General features: G+C 33.2%; 3 protein-coding genes across 7 annotated transcripts in view; 2 read left to right on the forward strand and 1 right to left on the reverse strand.

The window, feature by feature from the left end:
* Positions 1 to 3,222: 3,222 nt before the first annotated feature.
* On the reverse strand, positions 3,223 to 15,543 carry LOC135844177 (mitogen-activated protein kinase kinase kinase 7-like). Its single transcript, XM_065362313.1, has 12 exons — positions 15,291 to 15,543; positions 14,954 to 15,176; positions 14,752 to 14,869; positions 14,551 to 14,693; positions 14,291 to 14,477; positions 14,081 to 14,205; positions 13,937 to 14,014; positions 13,780 to 13,862; positions 13,541 to 13,670; positions 4,247 to 4,374; positions 3,763 to 3,909; positions 3,223 to 3,674 (listed from the first exon to the last, which is right to left on the reverse strand). The coding sequence occupies exons 1-12, from the start codon at positions 15,366 to 15,368 to the stop codon at positions 3,561 to 3,563; spliced, it is 1,554 nt and encodes a 517-aa protein (XP_065218385.1). The 5' UTR covers positions 15,369 to 15,543; the 3' UTR covers positions 3,223 to 3,560.
* Positions 15,544 to 15,688: 145 nt separating this feature from the next.
* Positions 15,689 to 17,849, forward strand: LOC135844179 (voltage-dependent anion-selective channel-like). The gene is made up of 7 exons (XM_065362321.1): positions 15,689 to 15,837; positions 16,072 to 16,292; positions 16,363 to 16,480; positions 16,658 to 16,776; positions 16,864 to 16,972; positions 17,055 to 17,263; positions 17,353 to 17,849. The coding sequence occupies exons 2-7, from the start codon at positions 16,079 to 16,081 to the stop codon at positions 17,442 to 17,444; spliced, it is 861 nt and encodes a 286-aa protein (XP_065218393.1). The 5' UTR covers positions 15,689 to 15,837; positions 16,072 to 16,078; the 3' UTR covers positions 17,445 to 17,849.
* Positions 17,850 to 18,085: 236 nt separating this feature from the next.
* Positions 18,086 to 22,090, forward strand: part of LOC135844178 (zinc finger protein 582-like) — a 30,384-nt gene continuing 26,379 nt past the window's right edge. For 2 of the 5 annotated variants that reach the window (XM_065362316.1, XM_065362317.1), the window contains exons 1-6: positions 18,086 to 18,468; positions 18,582 to 19,031; positions 19,107 to 19,274; positions 19,348 to 19,580; positions 19,671 to 20,015; positions 20,083 to 20,274. In XM_065362316.1, the coding sequence (XP_065218388.1) occupies positions 18,413 to 18,468; positions 18,582 to 19,031; positions 19,107 to 19,274; positions 19,348 to 19,580; positions 19,671 to 20,015; positions 20,083 to 20,267 (1,437 nt within the window). In that variant the 5' untranslated portion in view covers positions 18,086 to 18,412 and the 3' untranslated portion in view covers positions 20,268 to 20,274. Of the gene's footprint in view, positions 18,469 to 18,581; positions 19,032 to 19,106; positions 19,275 to 19,347; positions 19,581 to 19,670; positions 20,016 to 20,082; positions 20,275 to 20,490; positions 20,792 to 22,090 lie in introns of those variants that run through there. The other 3 variants (XM_065362315.1, XM_065362318.1, XM_065362320.1) reach the window with 3 other exon arrangements.

A 22,090-nucleotide genomic window follows, 5' to 3' on the forward strand; every position in this document is an offset into this window, starting at 1 on the left:
GATTTTGTGTTAATTGTTTTAGAAGTAACCCAACCAGGAACAAAAATTTTGAATTAGACAACCCTAAAATGCACCATTGGTCAAAATTTAAAATGCTGAAATCCATTTTTCGATTTTTAACAATTTTTAAAAAATTCAAATTTGAGCCAAAATTGGAAAAAAAATCAAAATTTTACCGCATTAATCAAGAAAGCTGAAATCTGATTTGTACTCTATATTAAACTTCCCGAGTTGATTGGCGATGGTTTCAAACCATTCTAGAGCTTCCAAAAAAGACTTTGATTTTTATTTTTTTTATTTTCTAAAAATGTAAAAAATTCTGAATTTGAACCGGCTCAAAAAATTTTGAAAACATGCGCTCAAGTTCACAAAAAAAGTGATAAATCCGAGCTTATAAGACCTGAATTTCAATTTCACCCTACTTAGAGTGTTTTTTTAAAAACTGGAAAATGGAGAATTCGCAATAGAAGCTCTAAAAAGGCTCGAAACTATCACAAATTGACTCGAGAGGTCGAAAATAGAACACAAACTAACTTTCAGCTATCTAGAAAAATTTGGCAAAATTTTGATTTTTTACCAATTTAGCTCAAATTGAATTTTCAAAAATTCAGTAAAAATCGAAAAAAGAATTTCAGCACCCAAAACTTTGGCTTTTGGGTTGAATGGTTCTCATTCATCATCAATCTCTGGTCTCTTGAGGTCATTGACCCGTCTTACCGGCCCCTCTTCAGGTCACTGACCTATTTGGCAAGTCTCTCGTAGTTGCATGTTTGCCTGTCTGGCCACTTGATATCATTGAATTGAATCTTCTGTCTGCGGCGCTGCCCTCTTAAGGCCAGTGACCTGTGTGACCTTTCAAGGTCACTGACCTACTTGTGTAGCTTACCAAAGTCGCCTGTCTGATTTATTAAGGTCATTGACCCATCTGACTGGCCTCTCCAGGTCACTGGCTCACTTGTCTAGTCTCTCAAGGTCATTGGCCTGTCTGTCTGGACTGTCAAGATCACTGACCAACCTGTCTTGCTTCCCAAGGTCATCTGTCTACTTGTACGCTCCATAAGGTCATTGACCTGTTTCTATCTGGCCTCTCAAGGTCATTGACCCGGGTGTCTAGTCTTTCGAAGTCCTTTTTTGTCAAAATTGTCGAAGTGTTCTAATTCTTTGTCAAACGTCTCAAAAAGTTATTCAAAAAATCTTGTTTTTTTTCAAAAGTTTAATTTCGTCAAAATTTCCAAAAAGGTCACATTCCTTGACAGTTTTTTTTTTTTGAATTGGCAAAAAATCATGAATTTGGTAAAGTGTTTTTCAATAATGCCAAAATGTCCTCAAAATTGTCAAAAAAACTTCTTTTTTGCAAAATTGTCAAAAAACGGTGTTTTTTGCAATAATTGCCAAGAAATGGTGTTTTTTTTGGCAAAATTGCAAAAAAAACCTAAATTTGATTAAAATTGCCAAAAAATGGTGTTTTTTTTTTAAATTTTAAAGTTATTTCTTGTCAAGAAAGTCCTGCTCTTTTCAAGTCTTTTTTTGCCATAATTGCCAAAAAGCCCGTTTTTTTTGCCGGAATTGTCAGAGAATTTTTTTTGTCAAAAATGACAACAAATTTTTTTAAAAGTCCTGCTTTTTTCACAAGTATTTTTTTGCTAAAATTATCAAATAAAATCTGTTTTTTTCAAAGGTCAAGTGTTGTTGAAATTGCCAAAAACTTCATTGTTTGTTCCAAAGTAATTGTGAGAAATTTTTTTTTCTGACAAAATTTCCAAAAAAGTTCTCATTTTTGCCATAATTTGACATTACCAAAAAAGTTATTTTTTTCGAACTTCAAAAATATTTTCTTTTTGACAAGAATACCTTGTTATTTTTGAAGTCCTTTTCTGTCAAAATTGCCAAAAAGGTCCTTTTTTGCCAAAATTGTCAGGAATTTTTTTCGGCAAGATTGTCAAAAAGATATAAAGTTGGTCAAAACTTTGTGAAAATCCTCGATCATTTTTGTCAAAATTGCCAAAAAATGGTATTTTTTTTCAAATTTTAAAATTGTTATTTCTTGTCAAAAAAATCCTGCTGTTTATAATTCTTTTTTTTTGGTTATAAATTGCCAAAAAAACATCCGTTTTTTTCACTGAAATTGTCAGATAATTTTTTTAAATTTAAAAGTCCTGTTTTTTTTCACAAGTACTTTTTTTTGCCAAAATTGTTAGAAAAATTCTGCTTTTTTTCAAAAGTTCATTTTTGTTGAAAATGCCAAAAAGATCCTTTTTTGTTACAAAATTGTGAGAAAATTCTTTTTTTTTTTTGACAGAATTGGTAAAAAGTCCTCATTTTTGCCAAGCCCTTTTTTGTCAAAATTGCCAAAAAAATTCTGGTTTTTGTTTGTCAAAATTGTCGGGAATTTTTTTTTAGACAACATTGTCAAAAAGACATAAAATTGGTCAAAACTTTAAGGTCATTGACCTACTAAATCATCGAAGAAAAAGTGATTAAAACTGCCAAAAAATTATCACACTTTTTTTTAAATTTGCAATAATTATAAAAACATTGGCACCACTGCATTCCAAAATTTATCCTCAATTTCAGAAATTATATCTCTCGACGTTTTGGCTTAATTATTGCGAAATATTAGAAATTTAGAGTGTCGAAAAAAAAAATACAATTTTCTCGAAAATCCACTCTTTGAAGGCCCATATCTTTTCTCCTGGAGAACTCCCTCAGCAAACAATTTTTTCAAATGACTTTCAACTCAAACTGAAAGTTTGTCAAAATACTCCTACACTTTTTTTTCGCGATTCACTCAAATGGTCGAGTAGGTAGGTAGGTATAACCTCACTCATATGAGAAGAACTCCTTTTATATCGTTCAACAAGCATCACTTTTGAATTAGAAACAGGTAAAATTTTCAATGAATGATTTTCAGTAGAGGTTTTCTAATCTCAGTGTCGAAAAAAAAATCAGATAAAAACGATCCAAAACAGCGAACAATTAAAATAAATTTTAAACAGCTAATCATCTGAAAATATCATACCGAATTCACGAATAAATCAGCACAGATTCGTCATAAGGTCATAACGTTACTTTCCCATCAAAATTTCGTATTATTGAATAAATAAATGATTCAAATCGAACAAATTCTTCCGCAACTTTGTAAACAGTTTTCCGAATAAATAAAAATTATCTTATCTCGTTTCAAACAAAGTCAACGAACTCCAATAACCAACCAAACTCATATCACATATTAAAAATGATTTACTTTAAAATTCACACGATGACACAACTTACAAAATAAAACGATAAAAAAAATATAGGTAAACTATACAAATTCAATATTTTCGAAATGAACGAGACTAGTTCAAAAAATAAAAAAAAAAAACAACGCCTATTTCCAGTTTTCAAAAACCACAAAACGACGATCACAGTAAGTAAAGTACGTAAAAAATTTACATATTAACGAAATTACAATTACATATACGAATTACGAAAGGACAAGGTAACGAAAAAGTTAACGGATCGCTAGGAAAACACATCAGAATAAAAATTATAGTACAAAAATTTTAAATTTCAGTAACTCAAGACGGGTCCGAATTCGAAGGTACGAAAACCCAATCACTTTTTTGGACGTTGTTTTTGGTCACTTCGTCCAGTTTATTTTTCAACGAATTATAATATTGTAAAAGACTGTCCTGTGGATTGAAAAAAAAAATTAAAAAATTAAAACTTGAGAATTTGAATTAGAAGTAAATTCAAGTACCTAGGTATATTTGAGCTTACCTTCTCTTCTCGTAATTTCTTCACTTCTTGCTGATCTTCTGTTTCAGATTGTAACGACTCGCAACGACTAGCTTCCTCCTGCAAATCTTGTAGCTTCTGCGCCAAATAGGCTAGTTCTGTTTGTACTTTGAGATACTCTTTAGCGATCTGCAAATTATACAACGTGTTATTATTACGTACTCGTATTTATACAAGCCCATGTGCTGGAATCGACGATGTTCTTCCGGTTGCCAACATTTTACACCACATAAATACGCAAACTAATAAACTCACAGTACGATACTATCCATTTGTATATTCTTTTGAACGTAAAAAAGTAAATATAACATTGTATATTTACATCGTCTAAAACCACATGGCCACAATATGAAAACAATCGAACGCATCTGCCTCGCTCTAAATGAGGCTTCACGAGTAACTTTACTCATTTTTTAATAAAGGAACCGAACAAAGTTAACGAAAATAAGAGGTACGTTTCACTCACTTCTTTATGTTCTTTGAAAGTTTCCACGCTTTCTTCGCATCCTGGATCCGGTTCAAGGGGTCGTAGTTTGGGCTCCAGCGTTAGATACAACTTATCATCGAACTCATCTGTCGATTCGTCGGTAGCACCTGCGCAACAACACAACCAAACCAACACCGATCATTATTAGTAAAATCACATTATCGAATTTGGAATTTTGGAATTTCGAACCGGTCGTACTTTGAAAAGTAGTCGTATATCTACTATAAATGCCTTGTCTGGTCAAATGAAGCCAGCAATATTTCAGTTCACACATCGTCGTCGTGGTCGCAGACGTACGCCAGGAGGACATGACGTAAAAAATACTAAATATTGACTAAATTAAATAGACTCGTATACGTACAGAGTACCCATGTCTTGTTTCCGCGCTCTCTTACTCTGTGTAAAACTATTCAACAAAAACGCTGAACTCTAATTCTAGCTCGATGACTCATCTCTTCGTCTTCTTCTCGCATCTCGCAGCACTTTCGCATTCGCCGATCGCCGCAAAGAGCACCGACTATACGAAGTACCAAGTACGAGACCGGAGACGAAGGCGGCGGAACACATCAACGTGCACCAATTTTATAATGACAGAAAGAGAGAGAAATATACCCGTATGTATCGTAGAGCATAATATACTGAGCACAGCCTCCGGGTACGTACGATCGCGATTACTATACTTACCTATTTTGATCTTTTATTCATTGCCTAGAGCTGTTCAGCTCGATATTGTTTACGTAGGAATACGCGATATTGTATGGAAATTAGATCGGCGGTGTCGAATTTGGATATGGAGATGGGGGAATATCGTGACAAGAGTTCGCAGATATAGGCGGATGTTGAAAGTGAATTAATTTAGCGAAGAAGTTCGTGATGATGAGTACTTAAGGAGGCGTGATAAGTACATATTAGGATGATTTCTTTGATCATTAATTTATGCCGAAAAAATTTATCTCAATAAACGAAAATTTCGTTGGGTGAGTTTTGGATTTGAATCGATAAGACACGTGTTTGATTCTGATCACTACTTGTTGAAACACGACAGCTGATTGCTGGAGAGAATTTTTTGCGTCATTTTTTTTGTGTTTGTAATTTCGAAGTTGTAGCTAATCTGAACTTCTCAAGTTTGGTATTTTTTTCTGCCAAACATGATGAGCTGACAAATTGCACTAAATTTCCACCACTTTTTTTGGGAATTTCCCAAAATTTCAATACTTTTTTCTTTGTGGAAACAGAACTTACTGGTTTCACTGACATTTGACAAAAACAAAACTGATTTTTTTTGGCGATTTTAGCAGAAAAGGACTTACGAAAAAAACAGGATTTTTTTGGGCGATTTTAGCAGAAAAGGACTTACGAAAAAAAACAGGATTTTTTTGACAAAAATAAAAATAAGAACTTTCTGAGAATTTTGCCAGGAATTGGATTTTTTTAAATGACAATTTTGACAAAAATTAGGACATCTTATGACAGTTTTGGCAAAAATAAGAACTTTCCAACAATTTTGGATAAAAATGGGGGGGGGGGGTTGACAATTTTAAAAAAATCAAAATAATAAGATTTGTAAGACAATTTTAGCAAAAAACGTGAAAAACAACAGAATTCTTGACAAAAAACTAAAAACTTGAAATTTGAAAAAAATCACCATTACTGGAAAAAAAATTTCCAGACAATTTTGGCAGAAAAACAGAAACTTTTTTGGAAATCTTGATTAAAAAAAGGACTTCAACAATAATGAGATATTCTTGACAAAAAAAAACCTTTTTAAAGTTCGAAAAAAATCACATTTTTGGCAATGCCAAATTATGGCAAGAATGTAGACTTTTTGGCAATTTTGTCAAAAAAAAAGAATTTTCTCACAATTTTAGTAAGGCAAAAAAGGATCTTTTTGACAATTTCAACAAAAATAAACTTTTAAAAACAGCAGATTTTTTTGATAATTGTGGCAAAAGAAACTTGGTAAAAAAAAAGCAGGACTTTCAAAATTAGAGCTTTTTGGCATTTTTGGTAAAAAAAATTCTTTGACAATTTTGGCGAAAAAAATGGACTGTTTTTGGCAATCCTTTGGCCATAATGGCAAAAAAAAGACTTGAAAGCAGCAGGATTTTCTTAACAAGAAAATATAACAACTTTAAAATTTCAAAAAAACAACACAGTTTTTTGGCAATTTTTGCAAAAAACACAATTTCTTGACAATTTTTGCAAATTACACAATTTTTAACATTTTTTGGCAATTTTTGCAAAAAAAAAAGACTTTGACTCTTTTGATTAAATTTAGGACTTTTTGGCATTGTTACCAAAAAAAAAAAGAATTTTTGACAATTTTGGCGAAAACAAACAACTCTTTTTCAAGTTTCGAAAAAATCACCTTTTTGGGAATGTCAAATTATGGCAAAAAAGAGGGCTTTTGAGAAATGTTGTCAAAAAATTTTTTTTTACATTACAATCATTTTGGAACAAAAAATGAACTTTTTGGAAATTCCAACAAAAATTACCCTTTGAAAAAAGCAGCTTTTTTTGGAAAATTTTGGCAAAAAATTGTGAAAAGAACATTTGGCATTTTCAACAAAAAAAAATTATCTGACATAATTTCGGCAAAAAAACGGACTTTTTTTTGGCAATTATGTCAAAAAACTAGACAGCTAAGCAAAGCTTAGCTGCAAAGTGTGCGTAGCTAGCTGCCTTTTCTACAGCTATAACCGCTATTACATATCTAAGTAGTGCATGCCTCTAATTTTTCAGAATTCTCATTATCTTCATAATATTACATACAATAATTCATTTATCATTTTCAAGTTCACATTATCTACAACTTATAGAACTTTTAATCAATTTTTGGAATTCTCAGTGTCTCTAAATGACAAATTTTCATTTTTTTTTTAGAATTTCCATTGTCTTCAAATTTATAACATTTCAAACCAATTTTCAGAATTTGCCTTTGATTCTAAAATTATTAAATCATATAAAATATGTTAAGAATTCGCATTGCCTCTAAATTACACGACAAAAATATGGGTAATTTTTACAAAAAATTTTGACTATATATTTAGCACAATAACTGGATCCCATTCAAAAATACATAATATAAGTATGATAAAATTTGTTTTGAAAATCAGTAATTTCCAACTGTTCAGTTATAATAGGTAATAATTTTTACTGTAATCTTATAGTAAAAATCATCATTTTAATAAATTTTGCTATAACATTAGTAAAAATCATTTTGTCTTAATAATTTTTACTAAAGCATGATAATTAAAATTACATAAACCAAGTTGTGTAAAAATGACTCATTTTAAAGTAATTTTTATATCATAAAAAGTAAAAATTACTCATCTTAAGGTAATTTTTACTGTACTTACGGCGCTATAGGTATAATAAAAAGTATTTGAATAAATGAAATGAAAATTCATTTAGCAAAATGATATCATATTTCATAACTTTGTTTTTATAAATCAAAATGAGGGGGCTACAGGGTTCAAAATTCGTTTTTTTTTGCACCAGCATCATGTACTCACTCCACAGCATTTACCTATCCAATATGTCCAACGAAAAATTCGTCACCTATACCTACCTACCTGATGGGGATTCGAACCTGGGACCCTACAATTCCTATTCCTACCTACATGCCCTAACCATTTGACTACGAGTTCACATGGTGGGTTAGGGCATTAAAAGAATATATTTGTTGGGTAAACGCCCCACCAAACCACTCCCACTTAGAATATACAGCTAACAGATGAGGGGTGTAACAGGGTACAATGAGACAGCTGATTTGAAAAGCGGAGATGGGATAGACTGGGGGTATAGCAGGGTACAATGAGCGGCAGGTGTTCTACAAGTCCCCTTTTCCCTTTTTTAGGATTTAATGCATTAAAATAATGAACTAAAATTGCAATTACTCCGCAATTACCCATCCGAATTGAATGGAAAATAATCTATTCCCTCCGCCTTAATGATTCTCAAATGGTGTCCAATAGGTACAAAAAACGGTTGGATAGTTTAAGAGAACATTCATGTATAATGAAATTTCATTTCTCAAAGCGAAACCAATAGTGTGCTACGCACACTAAAAAGACTTGAAAACAGCAGGATTTTCTTACCAAGAAATAACAACTTTAAAATTTGAAAAAAAAAATAATTTTTTGGCAGTTTTTGCAAAAAAAAACAACATTTTTGGCAGTTTTTGCAAAAAAACAACATTTTTGGCAGTTTTTGCAAAAAAACAACATTTTTGGCAGTTTTTGCAAATTGCTGAAACAAAAACACATTTTTTGGCAGTTTTTGCAAAAAAACACCACAATTTTTTGGCAGTTTTTGCAAAAAAAAACCACACTTTTATGGCAATTTTTGCAAAAACACAATTTCTCGACATTTTTTGCATAAATCCCATTTTTGGCAGTTTTAGGGGGAAAAACATTTTTGGCAGATTTTGAAAAACCCCACCACAATTTTTGGCATTTTTTGCAAAAAACACGATTTTTTGGCGATTTTTGTAAAACAGAAGACTTTTTGGAATTTTTACCAAAAAAAAAGAAAAAAAATGAATTTTTGACAATTTTGGCAGAAACACAGAACTTTTTTGCCAACTTTGGCAAAAATGATCTATTGAAAAAAACGTTACCAAATTCAGGATTTTTTGCCAATTCAAAAAAAAAATCTGTCAAAAAATATAACCATTTTGGAAATTTTGATGAAATTGAATTTTTAGAAAAATAAGCAGGATTTCTCGACGAAAAATAACAACTTTTTGAGAAATTTGACAAAATATTATAACATTAGGACAATTTTGACAAAAAAAGGACTTTGAAAACAGCAGGGTTTTTTTTGACAAAAAATGAAACCTTTTTAAAATTTACAAAAAAAAGGTCACCACTTTTTGGAAATGCTGCAATTTGGCAAAAAATAAGACTGTTTGACAATTGTGACCAAATTTAAAACATTTTGGCAATTTTGGCAAAAATGAGGACTTTTTGACAATTTTAACAAAATTAGTGACTTTTTGGCCAATTTAGCAAAAAAAGCATTTTCTATTCTGACATTTTTAGCAACAAAAAAGAGACCTTTTTACCAACTACATACGACAAAAAAGAAGTTTTGAGAAAAAAGCAGGATTTTTTGACAAAAAATAAGAACTTTGAAGAAATGTTAACAAGAATCGGGTCATTTTGACAATTTTGGCAAGAAAATGAGACTTGTTGCAAAATTTTGAAAAGAAAGAACTTTCTGATAATTTAAATGGTGAAAAATCCAGAATCTATTTGACAATTTCTGTAAAAAAGAAATTTTGAAAAAAAAAACAAAAACAAACAGGATTCTTTTGACACAAATAAAAACTTTTAGTTGGAGAATTTTGACAAAATTGAGACTTTTTGACAAATTTTAACCAAGAGTAAGACTTTTTTATGATAATTTTGGCAAAAGTTTGTTCCATTTGATAATGTGGGACTTTTAGACGATTATGTCAAAAACCGAGACTTTTATCTTCAGTCTTGACGAAAAACTTACCAAGTTTTAGAAAAATAGAACTTTTCAGACAGCTGAGGCAAAAATCAATATTGTTAGGAAGTTCAGGCACCAAATCAGGCTTTTTTTTGACAATTTTGGTTTAGAAAATTTGGACTTATTGACAAATGTTGTAAAAATGGGGCTTTATTCTGACAATTTTAACAAAAGAAAAAAAAAATAATAATAATAAAAATAAAACAGCAGCCTTGCACAATCAATTGGAAAAAATTAGAATTTTTTGACATTTTTGATCAAAAATCACGACTTTATTTTGGCAATCTTGAAAAAATTCTGTGACAATTTAGGCAAGGCAAAACTCAGACTTTATTGGATCTAACTAGATTTGAGCAGATATGATCAGCCCTGATCAAATCCAGAAGGGGAGACCTGTTAAAATTTTACTTGCAGATCTGATCAGTCCTGATCATTCAGTTCCAATAATTTTCCTAGTTTTCCCCTGGGCAATTTTGGCAAAATTCAATGAAATTTTTCGAGAAAAACTTCTACGAAAAATCAGTTATTTTTCAGGTTCCAGTTTTTTCTTTTATCGGTTTTCCAAGCCTGAATTTTAGTTTATCGTCATAGGATATGCATTCCATCAACTGCACAAATTGCAACACTCAGCACTGAGAACGATGATAAAATCATTCAACTTGAGAACACCGCATCATCTTATTCAATTTTCGTCATCACCTTAGTCAGATTTTCGGAAACTCTAACATAAAGGTATAACCAAGATCTAGATCACCACAATTCGCCAAAACATAATCTATTTGTTCATCTTATACTCGCATCGAGATAATTAATCTAAATTTTCTCACTTCACACGATCTCAACTCGTACATATTATACTACATAATGAGACCTTGATACACACATTATTCTAGTCACGATCAATATCTGCCCTCATGATCACACCCATTTCCATTTCCAGCGCCATCGCCACTTCGCCGGCCGGAGTCTGTGACTCGACATACCATCATCGTGCAAGTGCAAGTGCTGGTGTGCTGGTGCTCGAGCTCGAAAACTTGGAAAACATACAAGGCGTAATTACAAACAAAACAAACTAGCCGATGATTCATTACACGCTTTTTTCACTCGTATATATCACAGACGCGTACGTTTTAGTATGCCGCGAGACGACGGAAATAAATTTCGAGTATTTTTAGTCGGTTTCCTCTCTTTGGCACCCGTAACCTCCACGAATTTCTCAGTCACTTATCCCCTCTCACCCGCTGCTAGAAAGAAAACCACCGCTGGGCAGTGACAATGTGTAGTGTAATGTCTTCTCTTCGCCTCACTCGCTATACCCAATGGGTCCGAGTTGAACCCTCGACTGTGTGAGTGAGTAATGAGTATAGTGTATTGGTAAATTTTCCACATAATTATCGGTAACACACTTTCTATTCTTAAAGACTAAAATACTAAACATACACGCATCAAAGCCAAGTACGAGGCGAATAGCGGGCAAAAATAACCCTTTTCATTGAATTAATTAAACGCCTTAGGAAAAAATGTCGCCGATGGAGCCAAAAAAGTGAGAGAGAAAGAAACAAGGGCCATCGTGCTTTCTCGACTACATACGTGTGTACACTCTACACTGTACAGTGTACTTATACCTACCTAGTGCTCGTTTTATCTAATTGGACTGACCTATTACAAATCAACATTTGTCAACTGCAGTTGCCATTTTGCCAAAATGTGTAAACTGTAAAATACCCTACGTGGATAACATTGTTTTAAATGATTTCGTTGTTATATGTTTTGCTAACGTTTATAATGACGATGGAAAAGTTTTCAAAAAGAGAGTTTGGCAATCATACTTTTAGGATCGTACTGTAGATGGCAAAATTATCAGCTTATCCGAGTTGGTCTTTGATTTCTCATTATTTTAAACCGATCGATTAATATAATTTAATGGAAATACCAGAATGATAAAAATAAAAAATAAAAACAAACAATGGCAATGAAAGAGTTGAAAAAAATGTTTATCAAGAATGATGTAATGTTGCGCATCTTCCGGTGTAAACTTTACTGTAGTAAATTACTTGCTCATTATAATGTAATAGTAGTTGAAAGCTACCTAGAAATGAGTAATCAATTAGGTAGCGAGTACCAGGCACATTACATTCACAGCTGACACCATTCGAAATGGTAATTATTCATCATGAGGTAATCCAATGTCAATATAACTACTCGAAAGTTCTTTCTGTATTTGGAATTGTATCACCTAAGTGATAAAAAAAACATTAAAAAACTAATTAAAACGAACTGATGCTAATCTTTCATCGACAGAGCTCTAAAAATGATACAAAATATTCGGCTCAAAGATATCAACAGAGTGAAGAACTATTTCAACGACTAATTTCGTAGAAAATTTTGAAAAAAATATGCACCAAAAATAATAATTCCAGCAAATAATTAATTTTTCTGAAAATTCCATCGATTATTCGAACACTTCTCGTATCCAATTAATTCCTCAATCACCAAACGACACATTCAAAAATTGCATCCAGCATGATTCCCGCAAAAGCATTTCCTTTCACATCGAATAATCATAAAAACACAAGAGAAAACACCTGAAATCAAATCATCCAACAAAAAGAGAAAATTTTCGTTGCCAAATTACCTAATCAAAAAAAATTACGTGAAAAATCACTCAAAATACACGACAACTTCCTAGTGCCAAAATAATATGTACAATGAAAAAATCAAACAAAACTACGATAATAAAAAAAAATTACTTCTCTGCCAGACTTGAACTTGATGTCGGTATTTTTCGCAAATCCTCAACATTTTCAACACGTTCACGTCCACGTTCGCGAACTCGCGACCCAAATATATTACCAATGTCGAGGAGACTAAAGCTTAGATACGAATGCATCGGCATCGAAGCTGATCGGAAACTAACAAATGAAAATAGATTGGCTATTGACAAGAAATTTCTGGCCAACGCAATCCTCACATGGTGACTCATCTTCACGTTGACGACGCCGACGACGCGTATATGAAATTTATAATAGAAAGCAGAAAGCCGATGTTTATCGAATGTTTGTAAAAATAAATCCCTTTATAAATATTTACAAATTTTCGCATTTCTTGGCTTTATCAAACAAGGTGATATTTTTAGTTCGCAAAGGACCACACCGACAGCGACAGGATAAATGAAAATCGCAAAAAAGATTACTCCTCGATACGTAGAAAATTTTCCAACGGGTTTTTTAATGCAATTTTTTTTAATATGTCATCAATCTTATTATCTCTCTGGTAAACACGAATTATATAACTGTAGTTGGACACGAGCCACTGTTTAGTCTGCGTAAACTGTATTCATCGAGAAATTTTTCACCGATTAGCGAATGTAGTAAAAACATCTGCGTAGATTACGCGAAGAAAATTAATTTTTCTACAAACAAAGCATACAGTATTATAAGAACAACAAAGAAACGGAAACGAATACTTCGTGTTGAATTCAAAGATTATTATAAATGATTTCGGCAAAATATCAAGGTTTTGTCGAGTAACTATGATTTAATCGAGGTGTTCGCTACGAGAATCGGAGATTGCGCATAAAATGAGCATTCTGAGATGATTAAAATTACTGTTGAAATTCATTTCGAACGGAAAACGTTTACTGAAGAAGGCGGTTTTTTCATTCGTAACTTTCAACGATTCTTTTTCGTCTTCGATGTCTTCTTAGGTTTGAAGACGACTAAAAAACATCATCAAAGATGTACTCGAATTTCTCTAGTTTATTTTACAACTTACCAGTTCCATCGAGTTCGGAGTCTGCAAAACCGTTATAATTACTGCGAGCATCTTGTTCAGATGAGTTTTGTCTACAGCTTAGGGCATCTTCTGGTAATTGGATAACGCAATCGCTCCATGGATCACCTCCCTGTGGAAAGAAAATATTTTATCGAGGTTAATTAATACTGATAATCTGAGTATGGAAATAGTTTGATTGTTGATTGTAGTTTGAATTCAAAATAGTACCGAACACTTACAGCTTTAACGTCTATATTTAATGGACTAGATAGATGTGTGTCTGTCCGTGCTGTGGTACCACTTATCGATTTAATATTACTTTCTGCGAACAATCGATTATCATGATTAATTACTACTTCGAATACGATAGTCGTTAACTAATAATTAATCACGTACTTTGACTATCTAAACTTGATTCGGGAATGTCTGATACACAAGAGTCTTCTTCAGTTTGCATATCGTCTATACTACTTCCTGTAAACGTAGCTCGGATTATCAAATATCCAGAATTCAATTTCCTACACTACTTTAACCACTTACTAGAAGAATCGTAATATTCGTACACGAGAGGTTCGCTGTGTTCGGGAAAAAATCTAAATAAAGCTGACATCTGACGAACTACCTCTTGCATCGGTGGTCTACTGCTAGTATCTTTAGACCAGCATCTGAAATTCACAACGATTACTTATAAGTAGTTTTAGTTTAACGATGATACAGAGAATAAGGTTATTCATAGGAGAGTAGACTAACTTAGTCATGAGGATTTCCAACGGTTTAGGGCAGCCTTCTATCAGCGGCGGTCTTTTACCTTGATGAACCGACCACATTATTCGAAGAGCATTCACGCCAACTTCGTTGAACGGTTTCTGTCTAGAAAGTACTTGCCATAGGATAATACCCCAGCTAAAAATATCGCATTTTTCGCTATAAGTGTGTCCTGTGAACATATAAATACTCGATTAACCAGTTGAACGATGGTTTATTGATGAAAAATGTAGAGATTATACAACCTTCGAACACCTCCGGTGCCATCCAAGCCGGACTGCCTTTATTATTCGACATGTAAGTTTTCAAGTCACAGGCTGTTCCGAAGTCACAAATCTTCAATACTTTGCCAGTCGAGTCTAATAGTAAATTCGGTGGTTTTAGATCTCTGAAATTCGATCGAGTTATTCGATATTATTAAAATAAAGGGTTACGAGTCAATTTACCTATGAATTAACGCCTTCGGTCTCATATTGTGTAGATAAGCTACTCCTTTGGCACATTGTAGACACCAGCTGATGGCATGTCCGGCATTGTAACGTAGTTTTTGATCACCGTGAAGAACTGTGAAGAATCCAAACAGTTAATATAATAATTTTTACGACAGAGGAACAAATTAAGAGATTCTTTCGTCAATTTCATACGAACCGTTGTATAACGATCCACCTTCGGCGTATTCCATCACAAGACAAACGGGTGTTTTGAGACAAGCTCCGTAGAGTTTTACAATATTAGGATGATCTACTCTCGACATTTGACGTATTTCTATCGAAAGCGAACGTTCTACTTCAGTCACGAGGTGTTTAACGGCGACGAGTTTATTCTCCCAGACACCTTTGTAAACAGTTCCGAATGATCCTTTGCCAACAATCTGAAATGATACTTTGATTTGAGTAAGACTTCGAGATATCCATATAAAAGTTATATAGTTAGGACATGAAAGAGTAACTGAGCTAAAATTGTACGTCGAACAAGAATTACTTACTTCTTTCTTCTCAATGTCATCGTAATCGATCTCTCGGACGTGATTTGGTCCGAGAGCCGAAAAATGATCATAAGCCATTTTGAATGTTCTCTAAGCAGCGTTTACTTCTCCATTTCATCCTTCGAGTTCACATTTACGATCGAACACGAAAACGATGTACATTTTCTGAAGATTATTTTACAGAATATCGCGAAGATATCACGCGAATATTTTCATTTTTTCGAACGAATATTTTGAAAACAGCAACCTTATCACAGAATTTGGTGTGAAAAGTTTGCTAACGCAGCGTTTCGTACGATGAAAATCGGTTCATACCGCTCCTCGAAGATTTCCGGTGAACTACGAAACAGCTGAGCGCCGGAAATGGGAACAAAATGCCGGAGAATCTCGGAGTCCTGTCACGTTGGTCAAAGCTCAATGTCAATTTTGTAGAGTAATCGAGGATTATAATTTGCATCACTTTATTCCGACCAAGTTTTGATCGTCGAAAATCTCGTTAATTCGTTCGTCTTGTGCTTTTCACTCATCTCGATTAAGTTTTCGAATCGTAAGTAAGCCGGTTATTTGGTATTATTTTAGTATCCTAGATCTCTAATCTGCATCACGAATTCACTTTGTAACCTATTTGACACTTTTCATCATACGATTAAATCCCCTCATAGTCGTACATTTCGTGTCTATGCTTGAATAACCGTGTGATAATCCTTACCATTCCTTAGCTGCTAACTCATCGGTTGCATTTTTCGTCAGTTGACCTACATTGGGCGTTACTTTGTTCTAGAATCAACATGTCATCTAACGTATCACCGCCGCCATTCTACGACGGTTTGGGCAGAAGCGCTAAGGATTTGTTCAGCAAAGGATACAATTTTGATACAGTGAAATTAGACGTGAAAACCAAAACTCCCACCGGTGTTGAATTCCAATGCGGCGGAACTTCTCATATCGATTCCGGCAAAGTTCTAGGAACTTTACAGACTACGTATAGATTCAAAGAATACGGTACGTGACTTCGATCAGTTGTTATACTAACCGATTCGTAATCTAATCCGATTCGTTTCACCTTTCGTAGGTATCAATTTCACGGAAAGATGGAACACTAGTAATGTGCTTTCAACCGAAGTATCATTAGATGATTTATTCAAAGGTGCTAAATTCTCCACCGAAGGTACTTTCGCCCCTCAGACCGGGTAAGAGCAGCGAAATTCTTACCATTTTATGATAAATTAAGTCTTGAACACGAGCCAATTAACGTTAAAAAATGTGTTTCCTCGTTCCCTGCTTCTAAAAAAAAAAGGAAGCTTGTTCGGATATTTGAAATAGTTCGATACGTTGATAATTATTTTTACTCTGTTTTTTTTTTTCAGCGATAAAACTCTGAAAGTAAAGGGGGAATACAAAAACAACTACGTAGCTTTCAACAGTGATGCTGACTTCAAAACAGCTACGCCTCTTGTTTCGGGTTCTGGAGTACTTCAGTATAATGGTAAGTTCTCTCATCATCGTTCTCGTTCCCTCGTACACGTAGCTACGTGTTTTATTAATGTTTCCTTTCTTTAATTATCGCTCACAGGTTGGCTCGTCGGTCTTCTTTCGAAGTTCGATACGAAAGATTCCAAACTGAAGAGTACCAACTTAGCTTTAGGATACACTACTAAAGAATTCGTTATTCACACCAACGTGTAAGTGTTCCAACGAACTACGGTTTAAATCTTCGACGAATGATTATTTTTCTCATCGTTATATCATCGTGTTCGGTTTCAGGAGCGATGGAAAGTTATACAGCGGTCACATTTATCAAAAAGTGAATCCTTTCCTCGAAACTGGTGTTGAATTGGCATGGTCGTCGGAAAACAACGATACTAAATTTGGACTAGGTTGTAAATACACTTGGGATCGTGACACTACTGTTCGAGCTAAAGTGAATAATTCTAGCCAAATTGGTCTCGGTTTCACCCATAAACTTAAGGATGGTACGTATCGAATCTATTTTGAAAATTCTCATCATTTTTTTAATTTTTGGATACGTTTATTCTCACGTACGTGTATTTATATTTTACAGGTATTACCATCACGTTATCGACTTTGATCGATGGTAAAAATTTCAATCAAGGTGGACATAAAATCGGTATGGGTATTGAATTCGAACCATAATGTCCATTAGCGTCGTTGTGTAGCGTTAAATAACATTCTACTTTGTAAAGGAAAGAGTTGCTATTCCGGTTTACAGGGATTGTAAGCAGTGCATTTTTACTATATATACGTAGTGTTTCCAATCTTTATTTTATGCTTTTTGTACACTATGTTTGCTTAACGTTCCAGTTATTTTAAAAAGTAAACGGTATTACGTTGAAAATATTGTATTCCTTTCTCATTTCAACAACCATTAAAAGTCTATAGGAAATAGAACCTTTAATTGTTTTTCTTCTCATTCTGTTTATTTATTTATAAATCTCTACAAAATACGACTACTACGTCATGTTGTTTTCAAATGCATCTTCTGTTCATGATTTTTTCCCTCTTGTGTACGATTGAACAAAATATAAGTTGTATGATTTAGTTTTTTTTTATTATTTTATTCTTCGCTGGGGGCTTTATAAATAACGTGATTATACGTTGAACGTTGCATTCATAATTTTCGTACGATTTTACGAGTTCAATCGTGAAATGAGTTCAATGTTCAGCAGAAGGAAGATATCGTCGACGATACGGTTCGTCTTCATTGACCTTGAAAGTTATCTGAGGGAATAAAACACGATTTTTTTCACCATTTTTTAATTAAAGTGGTTAATTTAATCTAGAATGCCAGATGTGAAGAAATTCGAGTTGATTTATCATTCTTGTATCAGCTGTAATAATAATTATTATGGCGAATAGTTTTTCTTTTTCATTTTCATCACCCTTTTGTTCTGCTGATTTTTATTTCATTTACCTTTCCCCTCCTTCCTATTGTTTCCTAATCGTCTACTCTGCCTATTGTGATGGATGTGGTTGATAAAATACGTTACGTATGACGTCAGAGTATTGTTGAACGAACGTGAATTTAAAATGGTAGTAAATTTAGTCACATTTTCGAGCGAATTATTTTCAATTTTACGCATTAAGTAGTGAAATATTCGAGCATGGTGTATTCGGCGAAACCAGCTTTCACTTTGAGTGAATTTACCGCAGGAAACAAGTAATATTTTCTTATTATTTAGAACAGTACTGATAACACGATAGCAGAAGACCTCAAATGGAGTACTTTTCGCGCGCTAAAATGTGACCTAAATTTCATCGATCATTTTTCAGGTGTTTGACTGCGAATCGAGATATTAAAATGGGCGAAGCTATATTTACCGAAGATGTTTTTCTATATGGACCGAATCTGGATGCTAGATCACCCATGTGTCTTGGCTGTGGTGTGAATGTCGATACCAGTGTAATATGCTACGATTGCGGATGGCCCGTCTGTAGCCTTTACTGCGATAAATTACGAATACATAAGACCAACGAATGCGAAGTGTTCAAGAAGTGTCCGAATATGTCTTTTCAAAGATTCGGTTCGAAGAAGTTCAAATTACACCAGTACGATTGTATTTTACCTTTACGAATGCTGTTCCTTAGAGAAAAATCACCTGATCGGTGGAGTTGCGTAGAGCAATTGAAATACGATACGGAGATTCGTAGAGATACACCGAGATGGCAAAATGAAGATTCGTTCGTGGTTAAATTTATTAGACAGAAGTGTAAATTGAAACAGTGAGTAGAAAAGTGAGTCGCGTAGCGGAATTATTCGACGATGACCTTATTTACGTTCGTACGTTCGTGTTACAGGTTCGACGAGGAACTCATCCATAAAGTTTGCAGTATTATCGAAGCTAACTGTTTTCAAATATCGAGCTCTAAAAATAATCTACGATTCGTGTACGCTACGTCGAATTATTTTTCACATAATTGTCTGCCGAATTGTTCGTTTGTTATTTCACCTAGTGAAAATTTTAGGTAATTTGCGTAGATGATTTTTAAACTCGAGTAATCGCTGATTTGGTATTTAAAAATGTTCGTATGATTTCAGAATTTATATTAGAGCTGCAGTTGATATACGAAATGGCGAACAGTTGACGTATTCTAAGATTAAACCCATCACGCCAACGTTGTTGAGAAGACAGGAATTACTCCAGTCGTATTATATTAGCTGTCAGTGTTATAGATGTAGTGATCCCACCGAATTAAACTCGCATTTTAGTTCCTTAAAGTGTCCTAAATGTAAAAAAGGACCACGAGAAGTATTATCATTGAATCCTTTAGGTACCGTAGAGTATTTTAATGATTATCTTCGCACAATATTTTTTGTAGTTATAATATCAGCTCATATTGTATTTTACCTGGTAATTACAGATTTCGAATCCGAATGGAAATGTACGAAATGCAAATACCAAAAATCATACAAAGCTTTGAAAACGTTCTACAACGAGATCGAAAAAGAAATGAATAAGGTAGCCGAGATGAAAAATACATCCGAAATGATCGCCTGTTATGAAAAACTAATCAAGAAATATTCGCCAAAGCTGCATCCCAATCACGCCTTCATCGTTTACATGAAGTATTCTTATTTACTTTTGTGTCTGAGCGGTGAAACTTTCGACAGTTCGGATTACGACGATGTAGAAATTAAAATCCAGTGGCTAAACGAACTCTTGGAAGTTTTCGATATCGTAGCTCCTGGATTCACTTGCGTTAGAGGTGAGTATTCTACCGAAAGGTTCGAGATATTCGGTTAAGCGGTATCTAATTATCATTTGCTCTGCAGGAAGAACCTTACACATGTTGTATAAAGTATTCGTTATCAAAGCCAAGACATACAACACTTCGAAGAAATCCGAACAGGAGCAGTTCACGAAATGTATGACCAAGGCTTTACATTATCTCGATATGGCTGAACAAATCATGGTGGTTGAGAAACCATTTTCTCAAAGTGATGATACGTCACCCTAATGTGTAGGTGAGTTACATTCAGCAAAATCGTTCTCGTATGTATTGAAAGCTTTACGTAGGTCTCCGAAAACAACTCCTACGTTCTCCCTTCTTGTGTCTTCGTCTTTTCGATCTCCCTAACCTCTGGAATTATCTATTGTCATCCTGTATCAGCGTTTATTTAGACGAAAGATATGTTTTTCGAATTTACCCATTCGAAATTTATGAAACTTTTTTTTTTCAGAATTATTGACTCGTGATAGTCGTGATGCGGCGGGAACTGTGAAATTTATTCCTATCTCAGTGATTTTAACTAATCAAAAGTTTAATTAGTTATTAAAACGGATTTTTTGTTTTTATTTTTATTTCGTTTATCGAAATATGTTTTTTTTTTAATTTTTTTGTTTTTTAATTTAGAATTTGTCTCGTTTTAAGTTTTTTGTTGAGCGAATAGGTACCTACTAATTTTACTTGAAAACTTTCAAATGTATTCTAACTGAAGTACAAAAAAAATAATACTTAATAAAAAAGTACCATTTTGTTGATACGTATTTCTTCCGACTTAATTTTTAGTTTTTTGAAAAAATAAAAGACTTACAAAATTGTATTCGAAGAAAAAAAATTGAATTTCAGTATAAAAAATTCATTTAGTTTCGATGTTACGTATTTCGATCGTTTTTGAATAGAAGATGTTAGTTCCACGAACGTACTCAAAAATTTATTGATTTTCGTTAGAATAATCGCAGTTTCCGTCCACGTGTGCTTCCCCACCCCTCCCTTCCGGTTAACCTACATTTATATTGCATTTTAACCCATTAGTAAAATAAAGGTTGCAAGCTTAGTGAAACCATACGCTTAGTGTTGTGAATAATTGTGACATGAGATGATCAATTGCTTTCTTCGTGAAATCATGAATGAAGGGGGCTCATTTGATTAGAAGATGTTTTTTTTTCAATATTGATTTTCTTTTTTCTACTTCGCTTCTTCGTACTAATAATACGTACTGATTTTCATGAAAATCTTCCGGTTAAATTGAAATCAACCGAATCAATGCCAATTTCAATAAATAGGTAGCCTACTCAATTTTTTGTGAGAAATATTGTTCAACTAAGTATTTTAGTTTCGCATCAAAAATAACGAATTTTTGTTTTCAAGATTTTTTTCACCGGATGCTCTAAAAAGGACGATATGGTGTTTGAAAAAAAAAAATGAAAACTTTCCACCAACGTTGAAAATTTATAAAATCACCTCAATCGACTTTTATAGGGTAGTTCTTCTGCTTTTCCAACTTTTCAATTTCTATTAATTAACAATTTTCGAAATTGAAAAGTAATTTTAGACTTTCGGATCTAAAATAGATCATCGTGATCCAAAATCGATCGATCGAATTCCAAACATCGATTCATTTGTGATTTGTGATGTCATATGATCGAACATGTTCGAAATCAAAAATCAAATCAACTACCTAGTACCTACCTACATTATATTGTGACTTTTTTTTTTAATTTAATCAAAAATTTATTTTTTTTAAATCTTGGTCCAACTTTTTGAAAAAAAAAATGTTGATAATATCTCGAAAAAATCTCACTTTTTTGCCAATAATTACCAAAAAAAACAACAGTTTTTTGTTGAAAATTTTTAACAATTTTCACATTTTACCATTACCAAAAATTTTCAATAAATCTCGATTTTTTGCTGAAAATTGCCAAAAATTCCCATCTTTTTCTAAAATTGTCAAAGTCTTGCTTTTTGCCAAAGATTGCAAAAAAGTCTGATTTTTTTACAAAAAATCCAATTTTTTTACAAAAAATCCAATTTTTTTCAAAAACTGCTAGAAATTCTTT

Source organism: Planococcus citri, chromosome 4, assembly GCF_950023065.1.
Source record: "Planococcus citri chromosome 4, ihPlaCitr1.1, whole genome shotgun sequence".
Taxonomy (NCBI): domain Eukaryota; kingdom Metazoa; phylum Arthropoda; class Insecta; order Hemiptera; family Pseudococcidae; genus Planococcus; species Planococcus citri.

What these genes read in the sequence shown, in the direction of transcription:
- LOC135844179 (XM_065362321.1), top strand. Translation starts at nt 16,079, where the DNA reads ATGTCATCTAACGTATCACCGCCGCCATTCTACGACGGTTTGGGCAGA. An exon ending in TGGAGTACTTCAGTATAATG is followed by an intron (nt 16,777 to 16,863) that starts GTAAGTTCTCTC and finishes TATCGCTCACAG; the next exon opens with GTTGGCTCGTCGGTCTTCTT. An exon ending in TTCGTTATTCACACCAACGT is followed by an intron (nt 16,973 to 17,054) that starts GTAAGTGTTCCA and finishes GTTCGGTTTCAG; the next exon opens with GAGCGATGGAAAGTTATACA.
- LOC135844177 (XM_065362313.1), bottom strand. Translation starts at nt 15,368, where the DNA reads ATGGCTTATGATCATTTTTCGGCTCTCGGACCAAATCACGTCCGAGAG. An exon ending in AGGTGGATCGTTATACAACG is followed by an intron (nt 14,870 to 14,953) that starts GTTCGTATGAAA and finishes GATTCTTCACAG; the next exon opens with TTCTTCACGGTGATCAAAAA. An exon ending in AGAAATTACGAGAAGAGAAG is followed by an intron (nt 3,675 to 3,762) that starts GTAAGCTCAAAT and finishes TTCAATCCACAG; the next exon opens with GACAGTCTTTTACAATATTA.